Source organism: Copidosoma floridanum, unplaced genomic scaffold (assembly GCF_036245765.1).
Source record: "Copidosoma floridanum isolate Cflo_tuat_1 unplaced genomic scaffold, Cflo_Japanese_pri ptg000013l, whole genome shotgun sequence".
Classification (NCBI taxonomy): Eukaryota; Metazoa; Arthropoda; class Insecta; order Hymenoptera; family Encyrtidae; genus Copidosoma; species Copidosoma floridanum.
This window is the reverse complement of record NW_028321890.1, coordinates 24,953,027-24,968,098: the sequence shown is the minus strand read 5'-3', so window position 1 is coordinate 24,968,098 and position 15,072 is coordinate 24,953,027. Positions and strand designations below refer to the sequence as shown.

General features: G+C 45.1%; 1 protein-coding gene and 1 long non-coding RNA gene across 4 annotated transcripts in view; one reads left to right on the top strand and one right to left on the bottom strand.

The window, feature by feature from the left end:
* LOC106647322 (uncharacterized) overlaps positions 1–8,808 on the bottom strand; it is a 131,943-nt gene extending 123,135 nt beyond the window's left edge. For 2 of the 3 annotated variants that reach the window (XM_089591379.1, XM_089591380.1), the window contains exon 1: positions 8,075–8,808. In XM_089591379.1, coding sequence (XP_089447505.1) covers positions 8,075–8,729 — 655 coding nt within the window. In that variant the 5' untranslated portion in view covers positions 8,730–8,808. The remainder of the gene's footprint in view (positions 1–8,074) is intronic. The other variant, XM_089591381.1, reaches the window with a different exon arrangement.
* Positions 1–14,791, top strand: part of LOC149374969 (uncharacterized) — an 86,082-nt gene extending 71,291 nt beyond the window's left edge. The window contains exons 2-3 of the long non-coding RNA XR_016292956.1: positions 6,232–6,388; positions 14,747–14,791. This is a non-coding gene — a long non-coding RNA (uncharacterized LOC149374969). The remainder of the gene's footprint in view (positions 1–6,231; positions 6,389–14,746) is intronic.
* The last annotated feature ends 281 nt before the right edge of the window (positions 14,792–15,072 follow it).

Sequence of the window (15,072 nt, the reverse complement as noted above, 5' to 3'; positions counted from 1 at the left end):
GTCGCGTGTCGCACAACACTACAGTGGGTTCTGTGATTTGTTTGATGGTGTATGAATCTTTGTGTCAATGTGTGCGCCCTAAAGAGTTTGTTTTACGTGTGAACTAATGTTGATAGAGGACAAGAGGTAGAAACAATTAACGTATATATACCAATGGCAGCAAGACAAGGCATCATGAAGCAATAAAGTGTGCTTCAAACTTGATTAGTACATCTTTTTTTGTCATTAAAACCGATTCTAGCCGTAGAGTTGACGTAGCATCATCGGAATTTTCTTCAAAAGGAAAAATCCTACAACTGGTCAAATGTAAGAAATTAAGATCCAGAAATTACAAACTGCAAGTTTTTTGTCCTAAACAAAAGCTTACAATATCATGGCCTTAGCTGCGTTACTTAACTTTAGATCACTTGAACCCCTAAATATGTTGGAAAAGGTCTTTTAGCTGGACGAATTAAAACTGCATACATTTTCAAAAGCAAACAATGTGGTATTGTTGACTACGAGGTCATGAAAATAGCTTACGTCCTCAAGTTTTTAAATATACCAACAGCTCGTACCACCAAGTTTTTGGCTTTAAAGATTTTACGAATATGGTTGTGGGGTAATGGGAATTGAGATTAAATAATTTTATGTTTTTTACTTTGATGGAAACAACCTAAAAACGCCGGGTCACTTATAGAGCTGGAGTCGTCAAGCTTAAAGAGCTTTTAGTTTCTGAACTGTATAATTATCAATATAATTATAAAATTGTAATTGAAATACGTCGTAGAAATACACCCAAATCTTTATCTCAACTCTTGATGAAAAAAAAAAAAAATTCAAGTAAACAATGATAATGGTGGATCTGAAAAAAAGTAAGCCAAAGACAAAAGAAAAAAGCTCTACATGCACGAGGTCTAAAGGTGAAGAGTCAAGCGAGATGCACACGGAAAATGTTGCGTCCAAAGGGCCAAGAAGGGTCATACAGCCCAGAGTTGTGTGTCTCCTCGTTACCTGATCGAAACAGCGGCAGTAGAGAGCGATTTTTTTACACAGTGTTATATACGTGCGCAAGGGCGCGTGAGTACAGCATACGAGAGAGAGAGAGAAGCAGGCATTGAGCCAGAACAGATAAGCGAAGGATAGAGGGAAAGAGAGAGAAAGAAGAAAAGTCAAAGAGAGAGAAAGGACTACCTCCTGTTTGCCACGTGAGCCCCCCCCCCTCGAGCGCTGCAGCAGCTCCTCTCTGCACCTTATTGTAAATCCTCTCGTCCTGCACGGTCCAGCCTGACTTATCCAAGGTAAGATTCATCCGACGGATGTACCTGTGCCTTTTCCTCCCTGAACGTGTGATTTTGCGTTTATACATACCACTACCACTTTTTTTCCAACACGTCGCTCGACCGGAAGTCGGTCCTTTATTTTCTCCCTTCCCCTTTATTTTCCCAAGAGCTAATGAGAGTCGCATTAATTCATGCGAATCTTGGTGTAGGCAAACAAGGATCGGAAGAGCGCCTCGAGCGTCCCTCGAAAAAACAGGTTCGCCGGACTCTCCTCCTTCTCCTTTGCTTCCAAACGCTCATATTAAAAAAAAGAAACAGTGTTATTTAAATGAAGGAAGGCATGGGTTATTGCATCATTAGGTATTATGATAAAAAAATAAGAGAATTAGAGGGATGGTTTGTTTTGGTCATTAGAAAGGGTGTCGCGATAAAGGTACACAACTTGTGAATTCAATGTCAGCTGTTTGCGGATGTGCGACTTGCAAAAATGGTGTTTTGGTATCATCGGTGATATCATCGGCATCGATGATAAACGCGGATTTTTAAGTTCACCTATTATTTGTATCACCAAGAGATTAGTGGTTTAATCACGAGGAAGTAACGTGCGTGTATGTAAAGTACCGCCTTAATCTTATCTTTCGTAAGTACAATGCAGTGTTCCGATACTTATTATTTAATAGCGATGCGAAGCTCCGATCGAAAAAAAATTGGTTAATAACAACTTGACGCGATAAATGTAGTGATGGAAAAAAAAAATGTGATTTGAAAACATCCGCATACGTGAGCTTGTCGTGTATGCTAGAAATGTGTGAGAAAAATTTCGACTCAGGAATGCTCTCCCTTATGTATGTAACTGTTGCTATGAGAAATCATTTTTTGGCTGTTTCTGATATGATTTGACTGATTTTTTGGCCTTACCATCATACAATGATCTTTAAAAATAGTCGACTTCCTTTCAACTTACGAGATAAATTTCGATCCATTGGTTACTTACTTTAGAAGATGTGAAAAATAAAACCTGCTCGATTTCTTGGAATACGCTCAAGTCATCATCAGTGCTGCGACAACTGGTGACATGCGTCAATCACCAAACAAACTCGTGACGATCTTCTATTGTACGTATATACGTATTGTTTGCGCAATGACATAGATGAGCAGCAACATAAAGATAATAACATTGTACCCTACTACGAAATCATCATCACACGATAACACTCGAGGAGTCGCTCGAAACACACCACTTGTATTTTTACGTATACAAGTACCAACGCACATCGAGATTATCAAAAGTGGCCCAAACATTTTGGGCCTGAAGATATATTCATATCCCTTGGATACTCACGCGTAAAACAGATCTGACTCCATCATCTGCAAAAGCGGATGATTGAAAAATTCACAGCCAAACAAAAGCCCCAACTATATACGCTGCCTTCCGCCGTTTTTTTTTTTTTTTTGCGGAAGGCGAGGTCGACACCTCCTTCACCCGCGCATACACACACGCAAGGCAGGTAATATCGTTTCCGGTCGCGTCTTCGTGCGCCAGCGACCTTTATCTCTGGCCGAGCGAGAACCAAGCCTTGGTTTTTTGAGTGACGTGTGCATGTGTGTTAGCGATCGCCAGGTGATAAGACACGCCGCGCGTACCGTCCAAAGCGGCTAAAAGACACTCGCGCGTACATAATCATCCCGAAACTCACGCCCGTGTACTTTAGGCATGTGTGTTCCGTTCGAGCGATTATTCGACGAGTGATTCACTTTTGTCGCTGACGCTCTCGAGAGCATCTCGTTTTACGACGAATCGCTGGCGTTTCCTCGGTATACGCACCCGGATTAGTGAGGGTATACGGTGTCTGTGTTATCACCTACTCGTGAATCACGAGTGGCTGATTGCAATTTGCAGGCACACCTTCCGTATCGATCGGCTTTCTCTTTTAATTATCGAAACATCTGGCTTGACAATTGTATAGTCGATCGACATCCGGACGAGGTCCAGCGCGATTTGCAGCCGGAAAACTAAAAGGCCTTATGTACTTTAAAGGCACAGCTTCTCAAAGACTCGTGGAGCTGAAAGATTATTGCTCGTTTCGTCAGAGTGAAGCTCGCGAGTCCGATGTTGTATAGTCGCGATGAGCGTACGCTTTCACGAATCGAGAGAGGAGACGGCGTTTAATTTCCCGCACGCAAGAGACAGTATAGGTATACAGAAGACAGCTTTGTTGTCGCGGCTGATAGGCGAATGGCTGCGAAACATCGGCTACCTTTTTTTTTTTTTAACTCGCTCTCGAGTGAAATTAAAGAAAAAGCAGGAGAAAAATCACGCCGGCGACGCGATGGCGGCTGCAGGAGCTAAAGTAAAAGTGTGCCTTGGCGAGGCTCAGCTCGAAGGATTGATTGTGATTAATTTTCAGTAATTTTCTTTTGCTTTGTTGCGACTAACACTTTTTATTACTAAGTTGTGGTGTACTTTTTTTTTTTTTTTTTTTTTTTTTTTCTTTATCAACCACAACTTTCATTAAACTCAAAGAGTTAATTTTTCATACTTTAATTATAAAAACATTTACGTAGATTACTGTAATTTATGCGCAAGAACAAAATGATAAAATAAAAGAAAAAGAACATAAAGTCAGGTTTATTAATGAATTTTCGAGGACCATTTGATATGCCGCTATCAGTTAATGACTACATTGTTTCGACTACGTTTCAATCGCTTCGTAATTGTTTTTATCTCCGAATATTGAATTTTTATCTAAAAATGCTTATTTTGGTCTGTTATCAAAAACTATTTTTTTTGCACTAATTCAAATATTTCTGGAATTCTAAGTTATTAGATCAAACTCTTTAATAAATTGTTTTGCCTTATATTTTTTTTTTTTTTAATGAAACAAAAAGTGTAGTATCATACGAAAATACTATTTCGGTGTAAAAATAATTTTAAACGAACAACTAGCAAGGCCAAAGTATGTATGAATGAAGTATGTATGAATGTAGATGAATATGTAATCAAATTATAGCAGTTTTCATACAATACATTTACAAAAATTATTTGTATATAGGTTACTTTTTTCTAAAATATGATGCATGTGTTCTATAACGCAAAAACGTACGAAAATATTAAGAAGATATTTTTCTCTCCAACAAAAAGAAATCATGAGTACATTTTGAGTACCTAAGTTAACAATGACTTTAAATGTATACATTGCACAACATACTTATTTTTTAAAGCAACCTTAGTGCTTTAAAAGTTGAAGCTTAACCTGAAATAGAAAAAAAGTGATTTTCCGATACCTAAATTTTTTAATCTTACGTTTTAAAATATAATATTTAGTATAAACGCTTGTTCACGACAAAAAATAGTACTCAATTGTAGAATTTTTTAACTTTCTTTTTGGTATTTATATTCTCATGTTAACCTATTAATGATACCGTATCTCCTGATACTTGAATAGAATATTATTAAAAGTGGCATAAATTAAACAGCTTTGGATGCACTGTGCAATATAATTTTGTTTCTCTGGAATTTGACATATTTTAGTCGCGTCTTTTTTGTAAAATCAGATGTTTCTTGGTACAGATGTGTTTATTTTTTAATACAAAAAATTAAAATAACAATTGTTTTCTCGTAGTTGTATCAAAACACGATCTTTATTGAAAAAAGAAAGAATAATTTTACAATCGACTCCTCGGAGACTAGTTAATATTGAGTTTTATGACTCGCGTAGCGTATGTATTTACATCTGCACCGATTCCCTGAACAATAACAAAGCTACGCGCTCAAGAGGAATGATACTTTTTTTTGCTCCTTCAAGAATAGTAAATAATCTTTATTCATGCATACTTTTACATTTATTGCGCAGTCCAAGTGAAAAATAACAACACCGTGTACACGTACATACATATACACGCAATCGTGAAAAAAAAAAATCTCGACATCCGTAAAAGAGAAAAATCACAGAATACCCCAGTGCAGAGGCAACTTTTGCATGAAATCCACTTCCTGCAAAATATATCGCGAGCGAGCCGCGCAGTATAATACTTATACGCAACTACCGCGAAAAACAATGAAATCCCTTCGCGAGAAACGCATAAATCTCTCTCCCTCTCGCACTCTCTTGTACCCGAAAAGACTGCACGAGCCGTGCAGGGCTTCTCCCGCTGCTGTCACTGGCGCCGCGGAAATAATGTATTCACGATTCTCCAGCGATGAGAGTAGGCGCCGTAACAATTTGCCTGGGCGTAATCGTGCTAATAACAGAGCGGGCCGAAGATGGGCGACGCAACTCCCAAAGGGTATTGTATACCTATACCGCCTGCAAAGAAAGGCAGAGACAACTGGAAAGGGTATATACACAGCACTTTGTCTGTGAAAAGAAGAATAAGAAGAAGAAGAAGAAAAGGGTAGGGAGTGGATTTCGACTGAGCCAAAGCCATCAGGCAGACATCAGTCGTGCCGCGGCACGAATCAAAGATTACACCTGTGCTCTTCCCCCCTCCCCCCCTCCAGCCATCACCCGGTGGTGCCCTCTTGTTGGTATTAGTGTCCCGGTGACGATTGTTGTCGCAGCGATAATCTGCTCTTGGCTCGATTGATTTTTTTCTTTTTTCATCCCCGATCAATAGTGTTCCCCTTTGAATAATAATAACCTCTACTTTAGGGTGGTGGGGGTGAGTTTAAAATTTTTACGACCATAACACGCATTCTTCGATGGTTAGGATATTATTTTTAATGTAATTTAAAAAAAAAAAATATAATCTAGTGTCAAAGAGTATGTACAATGCTCGTATCAGTTTATTCCCTCGATGAATCATTTAAATGCACGAGCAACAATTGAGCGTTTGCATCGAGTTGCGAAATAGCCTTTTGTTAATGATTACCAACTATTGTTTACATTAAATAAATTTTTTTTGTTTTTCTTATTCATATGTTTAATAAAACGTTACTCACCGAGATAAAATTTTTGGAATTTTCCAGGTTTTCCTACGCCGGTGGGCTGTAAACGACCGAGATTCACAGACACGAGACTCGGAGGAAAATTCGGGCCGATAAGGTTTTAACTTTCGGATCGATTGAGTAATTTCCTGGCTGTGGGAGTGTGGCGACGATTGCGCCAGAGCTACACGCTTTTTTGGTAAGTAATGGAACCCAACCGTTCGTACCTATACCCGATGTTGTTGATTATTCTCGGACATGCATGGATGTTGTAAATTATTGGAGCCTTCGCCGACTATCTGTACTCCATTGCGTAAACAATACGATAAGGCCTGTATAATAAAAATTGACGTGAAAAAATAGTACGCAACGCTCGACGACAAATGGAATAGTCGCACGATATAATGTACCCTTGAAACAAAATGATTACTCAAAAAGCATTTCCCGAAGTTTCCTCTTCGTCGATTACCCCTATCTGTATAAAATCATCGGAGCGAACTTTTATCATTGTTATTTTACTATTAATCCGATGTAGGTAATTACGTGAAAAACGACAGAGTTTGGAAAAAAAAGAGATGAAAGATAAGCGTCAGTGTTAGGAGCGATAAAATCGATATACCTATGTACTCGCATCGTATTGGTACACTTGTATAGTTTACCGATTACGCTATTGCGCCTTATTTCAATAAACCGATCAATCCCGATCTCGTTAATGAATTTAGAAAACGCAATTTTCATGGGTTCCCTCTTGCAAATGATGCGAAAAAAAGGACAGTAATTATTATGTAGTCTCGAGCGGTGTATAATTAACAACGCAACCACACGTCAATTGCTCTAATCGCAACAAATAACGGGGCACGGCACACGATCAATCAATTCTCTCTCTCTCTCTCTCTCCTGCCGATATCATCGATTTGCCATGTGCGCGTCTGTGTAATTATATGCTAATGCAGTCGCACTTCTGATTGAATATCACACGCCGCGGATATATACACGCGTATCGCTCGACAATATCAAAGGTACACAAGTGCGTTATCGAGCTCGTAGTGGACGCGAGATAAATAAGTCAAATACACCGAGCGCGTGTCGCTCCAATCAATACAGGCAACGAGATTATACCGCACGGATGGGTCTATTTTTTTTTTTTTTTTTTTTTTTTTTTTTCGTACGCCAGATGTAAAGCACGTGTTTTTATCGCGAAAACCTTCGATACGAGAGATCCGAGGTGTCTGACTACGAGGCTTTAAAAAATAAGAAAAAAAAAAAAAAAAAAAAAAAAAAAGAAAAAAAAGAAAGGTGTGGAGTCAAGTTGTTGAAAGTAGTCGAAGGATCGGCCCCTGTCAACGGAATCTCGGGTCACACATGGTGCGCGTGTGCGTGAAATGACACGTTCTCGGGATACACGCCGGCTTTTTAAAAGGTCGCGTTGTAATAGTTGACAGCTGGGCCGGTGACTGTGTATATCGTAACGTACTACCTACATGTATTTCACATAACAGGCACGTGCTAAAACACCGAAAATCACCTCGTTATTGTCACTCGTTTCCCGATCCCTCCTGACCCGACACAGTACTTATTTGTCTAATTATTGCAGGATCGTATATATATATATTGCTACTTTGACCCTCGTTGATGTGCAATAACGATCGATCTCCCACCGGATCCAAAGATGTATTTTTCGAAATTTTTCTTTTCCCCGCCAATTTGTACGAACCAGATAAAAACAATTGCTTATCCAAAGATCTGGCAGCGGGGTCAAGCGGATCGCGGATAAATGGATCCCCTTCGCTCGTTATTGCACCGCAAAGTTCGACAATTTGGGGATACATGCCACTCCTGTACCGGTATGGGGTAAAAAAATTATGAAAAAAAAAATCTGACTGACCGTTCTCGAGTGCGCGGAGGGTAGCGCTGGGACTGCCCCCAGTGGAGACGCCCTCGTCCTCGCTGGCGCTGTCGCTACCCTCGCTGGGGCTGTAGCTCCTGCGGGGCACCTTGGCCATCTTGGGCAGGGCGTCGGTGCCGTTGTTATTGTCGTGCCGTCTCCTGGCCTGCAGCTTGTCCTGCACGGTTTTCGGCCTCGGCTGCTGGATCTTCGGCACTTGCTGATGAAGCGAGCCGACGGAGAAGTCGAGAGGCTGGTCTATCACCTCCGACTGCTGCTGCTGGACGCTCGAGCTCTGTTGTTGTTGTTGTTGTTGTTTCTGCTGGCAGAGAGTCTGGGCGGTCGTCTGACCCGCAACGCTCGACAACACGATCTGCTGGGCCTGCTCGGGCTGGTGGCCCAGGGCTGCCGGGGTCCACCACTGGTGCCCGGCTCCCCCCTGCATCGACCTCCACACCTCTATCGTGTTGTTGTTTGTCGGGCTCGCGTTGTGCTTTTGCTTCTGGCTCGAGCTGTTGTTGTGATGCTGGTGTTGTTGATGCTGCTGCTGGTGATGGTGGTGGTGGTGGTGTTGTTGTTGCTGAGCGGCCATAGCCTCCGCGAGATTGTTGCCGCCGCTGCTCTCAAGGAGATGCATGCTCGGGGTTTGCGTCATCGACGCGGCGGCGGCCAGTGCGAACGGCTGCGCCGGGGGCGTACTGGGACTCGAGCCCAGAGACACTCTACGGTTGTTGGGATGGTGGTGGCGCGACTGCTGCTGTTGGCTCGCCGAGTTGCTGTTCTGCACCGCCGATCTACCCCCGTGGTGGTGGTGGTTGTTGTTGTGGCTGGGACCAAATTGGGGGGTGGTCGAGGTTACCTGGTGGCTCTGCGAGCTCGACGGGGGTGCGACGAGGGCCGGTGGAGGCTGTTGTTGGCGTACGGTGCGAGCGGCCTCGGCCACCCAACGGCGCAGTGCCTCGCTGTCGAGGCCCGCCAAGCCAGCGGCTGCTGCTGCTGCAGCGGTGGCGGCGCTCTTCGTCTTGTTGGCAGCCGCAGCCTGCGGACCCAACCCCGATAACTGCTGCTGGTTGTTATTGTTGTTCAGTTGGTGATGGTGGTACTGGTGGTGGCTGTTACCACTACCACCGAGAAGGTAATGCTGCTGTTGTTGCTGTTGCTGCAGAATGAGGTTTTGATGGTGGTGGTGTCGGTGGTGGAGGAGGTGGTGGTGGTGGTGTTGGCCGAGGAGCGCCAGGCCCTTGTCGTTGAGCGAGCCGGGCAGCGCCAATACCCCGGTGCCCGCCACCGCGGCGACTTTGGCTAGGCCTGCCGGACCGTAGATCCTGCCACCCCCGCCCCTGGTGTTGTTATTGTTGTTGTTGTTGCTGGTGCTGGTACCAGTGGCGCCGCCTCCAGCCCCGTAGCCGCTCAAAGCCGCGAGATCCAACGTGGTTGCGGCTCTTTGGTCCCCTTTTTGCACACACTCTCCACTTGCAACGACACTATTTTACCTTATACTTTTTTCCTCTCTTTGAGAAAAGAAAAAAAGAAAGAAAAAGAAAAAAAAAATTGGAGTCACTCGTGCTCTAAAGGAGCAATTAAGTCATTCGCACGGGGTGAGGTGTCATCGGGCGCTGAAGCGCAAGGGCAGGTGTACGGAGCACCGTCAAAGACGAAGGACACACTGCATCAACAGATCTACTGCACTGTACGGAGCGAGGGTCAGTCAGTGGTAGTGGTGGTGATGGTGTCACCTCACGATCGTAGATCTGTCGTATGAGCTCGGCATTGCTGCACACTCGCGCACTCACACGTGTTCTCTACAATACAGATCGTTGCAGCTTGGATGCTGCGACACGCACACCGTACACAAGTACTTACGAGGGTCGTCGTGGTAGTTTTACACACAACCTTGCCACGCACTTTTAGATACCTTCACAAGTAGGATCGGAGCTTCTTTTGCCCCCGTACGATATACCGCGCGCGCACCTGTCATCCACTCGTTTTTACTGGCGGTGTGATTTTGCTCACATGTCTGCCGCGTGTCGTCTAGGTGTCCTGTATCGCAGGACCCTTCCTTCCTTTCTTTATTTTCCTTTTTTTTTTACACAGGTACTTGTATATGTTTATGTCTTAGAATGCACTTTCCGTTCCCGGCCGAAATATCACCTAATTGTAATCGTGCGTCTCGAGTATGGACACGGAACAAGTAAGCCGTCACATACCGATCACCGATCGTGGGTAAAAAGACAACGTGAAACGATCAACAACCACAATAACAATATCCGCAGGACAGTCATCCGAAGCTTCGTGGCGCGAAGAAGATCGGTAAGGGTTGATTGATCGGTACCGCCGCGAGATCGGATCGGTAAGGGTGGCGAGCGCGAATATTACAACGACAAGAAGAAGACGAGCAGGGCCTACGGCCACGGCGACGATAATAGTACGACGTGCGGCTGTGCGGGCAGCAACAGCAGCGGCCCGTAGGTGCTGTCGCGTGCATGTGTGCAGCTACACTAGAGGCTCTAAGCCGGCCGAGCCACCACACGGACGTTCCTTCTGTTCTCTCTCTCTCTCTTTCGTTCTTGAGTACAACCAGTGGGGGGGGGGGACGGGTCGCCGGCGAGGGAGTCGGGCCGCGGCGCACGCGACGGGAGCGAGCGAGCTGGACGGCAAAAAAGCAACAGCCAGCATCGACAGTGGTAGTGGAGCTCTGGCAGCACCCGCACCGGCTCCGCGCGGCCTCTCTTTTCTTTCCTTCTCTGTCGCTCCTTCGCCCCGTTGTTATCACGGCACGTATATATACGTACACCAGGAGGGGAGTGGAGAGCCCGACGTTGGCTCCCCGTCTCGCTCTCTTACACTTGTGCGTCGGTGGGGAAGTCGAGCGCCAATGGCCGGGGATCGCGAGTCGGAGCTGGTCACGCCCACCTCGCAGACGGGCTCGCGAATCCGCACTCCCGCCACAGCTGCTGGCTGTTTCTCGCGCCTCTTCTTCTCCTCTTTCTTCGTCTTCTTCTTCTTCTTCTTCTCGCCGTTACTGCATAGACTCGGGGATTATTCGCAAAGGAATTATGAGAAGATGTGTGTGTTTTTGTAGGGGACCATACCCCTACATTTGAATGCACCGAAGGGCTGATAAGGGCACGGAGTTTCGGATGAACAATCGATTGTCGATTTTTCATAACAGTACAGTCAGGTGTACGTGTGAGAGGAATCGATTATTCCATCACTCTAATCCTGATGGTTTTTCGTCAAAACGTATCTGTTCAATTTTTTTTTTTTCCTTTATTTTTTTTCTGCAAAAAAAAACACCCTTATTGGCGAAAATCCAATTTTACATACAGTCATGAAAATGTGTTTTTCCTTATTTACGCATCATCTAACTCGTCAATAATGAGAATGTGTAACGCGTTATCGGTCGCTCCATTCAACAGTTATCGATCGATCGGTTACTCCACGATAAATTTCTCAACCGATCATCACACAACACATAGGGCTAATAATGATTATTTTCAAAATAACATTGAGCATTCTCGGGTTTCCCTGCACACGAGCTTTTACCTTCAACCTCGTGCAGTATTTTCTCTTGTGTTCCGTGGTGACGGTGACGAAGGTTTTTCCCTTTCTGATCACGTTTTCTCGCATCAGTAGCGTGATCAATGACTTTGTCCATGCACGAGCAGACAAAAGGGTTAAATGCTTCCTTTCGATTGTATACCCACCCCCACCCCCTATCCCAGAGGGATGAAAAAGCAAAAGCAGAGAGCGTGATCGAGTAACCGGAATAATCCAAGAGAAATAGAGTGAGAGGGGGGTCCACGTTTGGGGTACTACAACCCTTTACCAACATTATACACGTACGTGTAAATATTGTATACACCGAAGATGAGCATCTGCTGACACATTGTGTCCAAACGACTGTTCTGTTTAGACGATACGTGAATTTCCATGCATGAATATGTATACGTACGCAAAATGAGTGTACGCGATACAACTAGAGAAAGAAGGGGAGAATTAGTCGGGGTGGACGGGGGTCGCCCTTTTACCGAAATGCCCACGTTTTCTTAGGGTTTTTCTCTCTTTCTCCTTATCCTCGTACCTCCTCTCGTAGGGAGAGTATATACACGAGTGCTAGTGCGAGTATATACGTGTGTCTGTATGTGTCCAGCATCTACGTCTCTGGGAAAAGAGTAGGGGATGAAATTGGCCATTCGATAGCCCTCCGAGTATGCAATATCCATTCTCGAGACTGGCCACTACACTGCTACTACCCCTCGTCCCGCCGTGTGTCTGGTATATACGGGCGAACAACCTTTTCCTCCCTTTCTCTCTCTCTCTCTCTCACTTTCCTTCCTTTCTTTTCCCTAATCTCATCGTGGCAGGTGCGTGCGTGTGTGTTTGCCCGCGTGCGCACGAATTCTTGTTTTCTCATTGTCTGCCGCGGGGGGATGATTTTTCTTTGTCATGAACGTGCGTGTACAGTACGAAAACAAAGGATGCAGATTTCTGTCCCGTACTTTCCATCGCGATAATTTACTTCTTTCGATAGAAAAAAAAAAAAAAAAAAAAAAAAAAAAAAAAAAAAAACCATGTTCTTCCACTTGTGTATTCCCATGCATACGCGTGTTATAATTATATGCTGCGCTTGTTGAGAAAAATAATGTACAACATAGCTCGACGAAACGCGGTTATCTCCACCCACCGATCGAGGGGCGACCCGTTGTCTGAGATTCGTGGCCTCCCGTTCGCTCGTCATTAGCATACGCCCCCCCTGGATTTTCCAGTCCCGGCATTTCAATTCGGCGCATACACGCGTAAGGTATACGCGCGCGCAACACCCGCCCTCGCATAAACTCACGGGGGGCTTTAAAGCTGCTCGCGCGAGAGTTAGGCATTGGTCGCGACTCGGCTGCTCTCCCCACCCTGTGCCACGTCGCACCCTGCATTTGTACGTACATGGCAAACGCAACCCTCACCTTCGTGCCCTCGCGTATAATAGCTGTACAGATATATATGTATGCGCCCATAGTCTCCTCCCTCTCGCACAAATACTCGTCCACGAGTCTCTTTATCGCCCTTGCGACGATACGTCGTAGATTTTTCCTACATGCCGAGAGTGACGGAGGGGTTGTGGCTCGGCGTTTTTTTCCCTTCTTCCCCTTGGCCTTGCTGGTTACGTCCAACATGTAAATCCAGGAGCTGAGGAAGAGGGGAAGGTGCGATGGAAAAAAAAAGTTCGTATGCGCGCGCTCATGCTGCTCCTGCAACGGTATATACATGTGGTCCTCTATCCCGAGGGGGTCGACTCGTTGGAAAAGGTGTTTTAAAGTGCCTCTTATTGGCCACCCCAGGCCACCCCTTCGTTCTCCCGCTTCTCTCCTACACCTCGCCACCGTGCCATCCCACCCCTTGAGCTTCGTTTCCATGCTCCCATTTTTCCTCCCGTCTGCGCGAGAAATCTTGAATATATATACAGACGCGATTTCCTCCCCCACTTCAGCGACGCTTTCCACCCCCCTCCCTCCTTTTTTCTTCATCTTTCACGTTTTTATGTTGCTAAGCCTGAAAAAGTGATGGCGATAATGGCCGAGACCTTTTTACGGCACATACCCTGCACCTTATTTTGTGATGGTTGGCGCTTACGGGAATTTTTTTTTGTATCCAACTTTTAGCATTTGATTACGATGTTTAATTACCATAGTTACCAAGATGTGGTGTATCAAGCGAGTTTTCTTGACTTTTTTTTACGTTGATCCGTGCCCCTTTTTTTATATATAAACAAGCAATCAAATAGCCACCAAAGATTGTTCTGTGGAATGGGGTGAAAGGAAAAAAAAAAAAAAAAAATTTGCATACAAATATGTAATTTGCAAAGTTTCGGAGGAGAGCGATTTTCGCGACCCAACGACAGTCTTTCTTGCCCATGCAGCCCGGCAGAGAGGACGACGTCGGAGAGGACTCCCCCTCGCTTTGTCCCTGTCACCTCTTCGCCTCCTCTTTTCCTTCCCTCGTCGTCCCCACCCTCGGCAGCCGAGTTCTTCGTCCCCTCGAAGGCAGCTCTTCCCCTCTGCGATTTTTCCGAGCTGTACGCGTGTATATACCCAAGCTCGTTCATGGGGGGCAAAAATACCACCAGTGGGGTATACACAAGACGCTGCTCTCCCCTCGTTTCCCTCCCGCCGAGCAGCCAGACACCGACGGGGAAACACCGCGAAAGGAGGTAGGGGAGGCGGTAAAACGCGCCGCGTATTGATTTTAATGACGCCCCCGCCACCGTCCTCCCTCCCTCCCTCCCTTTTGCCAACGACAGCCTGCGTTTCTCTTCTCCCGGCAGCGCTTTTCTTCTCGTAAGTGTATACATGGGTAAAAGGTGTGTGTATTTATGCGATGTGCTTTACGAGCAAAGGAGAGGAGGAAGGCGCGAACAATATCTATGCCCGCTCGGGGTTCCGGACTATCTAAATACGAGATCGTTGCTGTACGGCTGTGGGCTCGCGAAATATTGCTTTGACGCATGGAGAGCCATTAATGCCGTCTGGCCGCACTGGGGGATTAATTTTTATTCGTCCTTTTTCCATTTCCGTCCTCTAGGATAAAGTTTTTCCTCAGGCTTCGGAGGAATTGATGCACGATTAAGTTTGTTTCCACATGCTCCATCGGAAACATTTTTTTTTTTTCATGTTTCAGAAAAGCTGCTGATGGGTATTCCAAGCTAACTTTGCAACACAGAGGCCAGCTATCGTGAAAGTAGTTTACAGGACGTTTGCATCGTGATTTGGGTAAGTTGGTTTCCATGGTTATTTAAAAAAAAAAAAAAAAAAAAAATCACGTGGTACATAATGTTGGATATCGCAATGATAATACAACGACCACAAGCAGCCCCAGCACTTAAAACATCATGGTCCAACAGAGCAGGGCACTTGGAAAATTTAACAATCAATCACTCCTTCAATTACACTTGTCGCGACAAACCAGAAGAGATCAAGTGGCTCGTGCGAGGGCACAAAAACAGG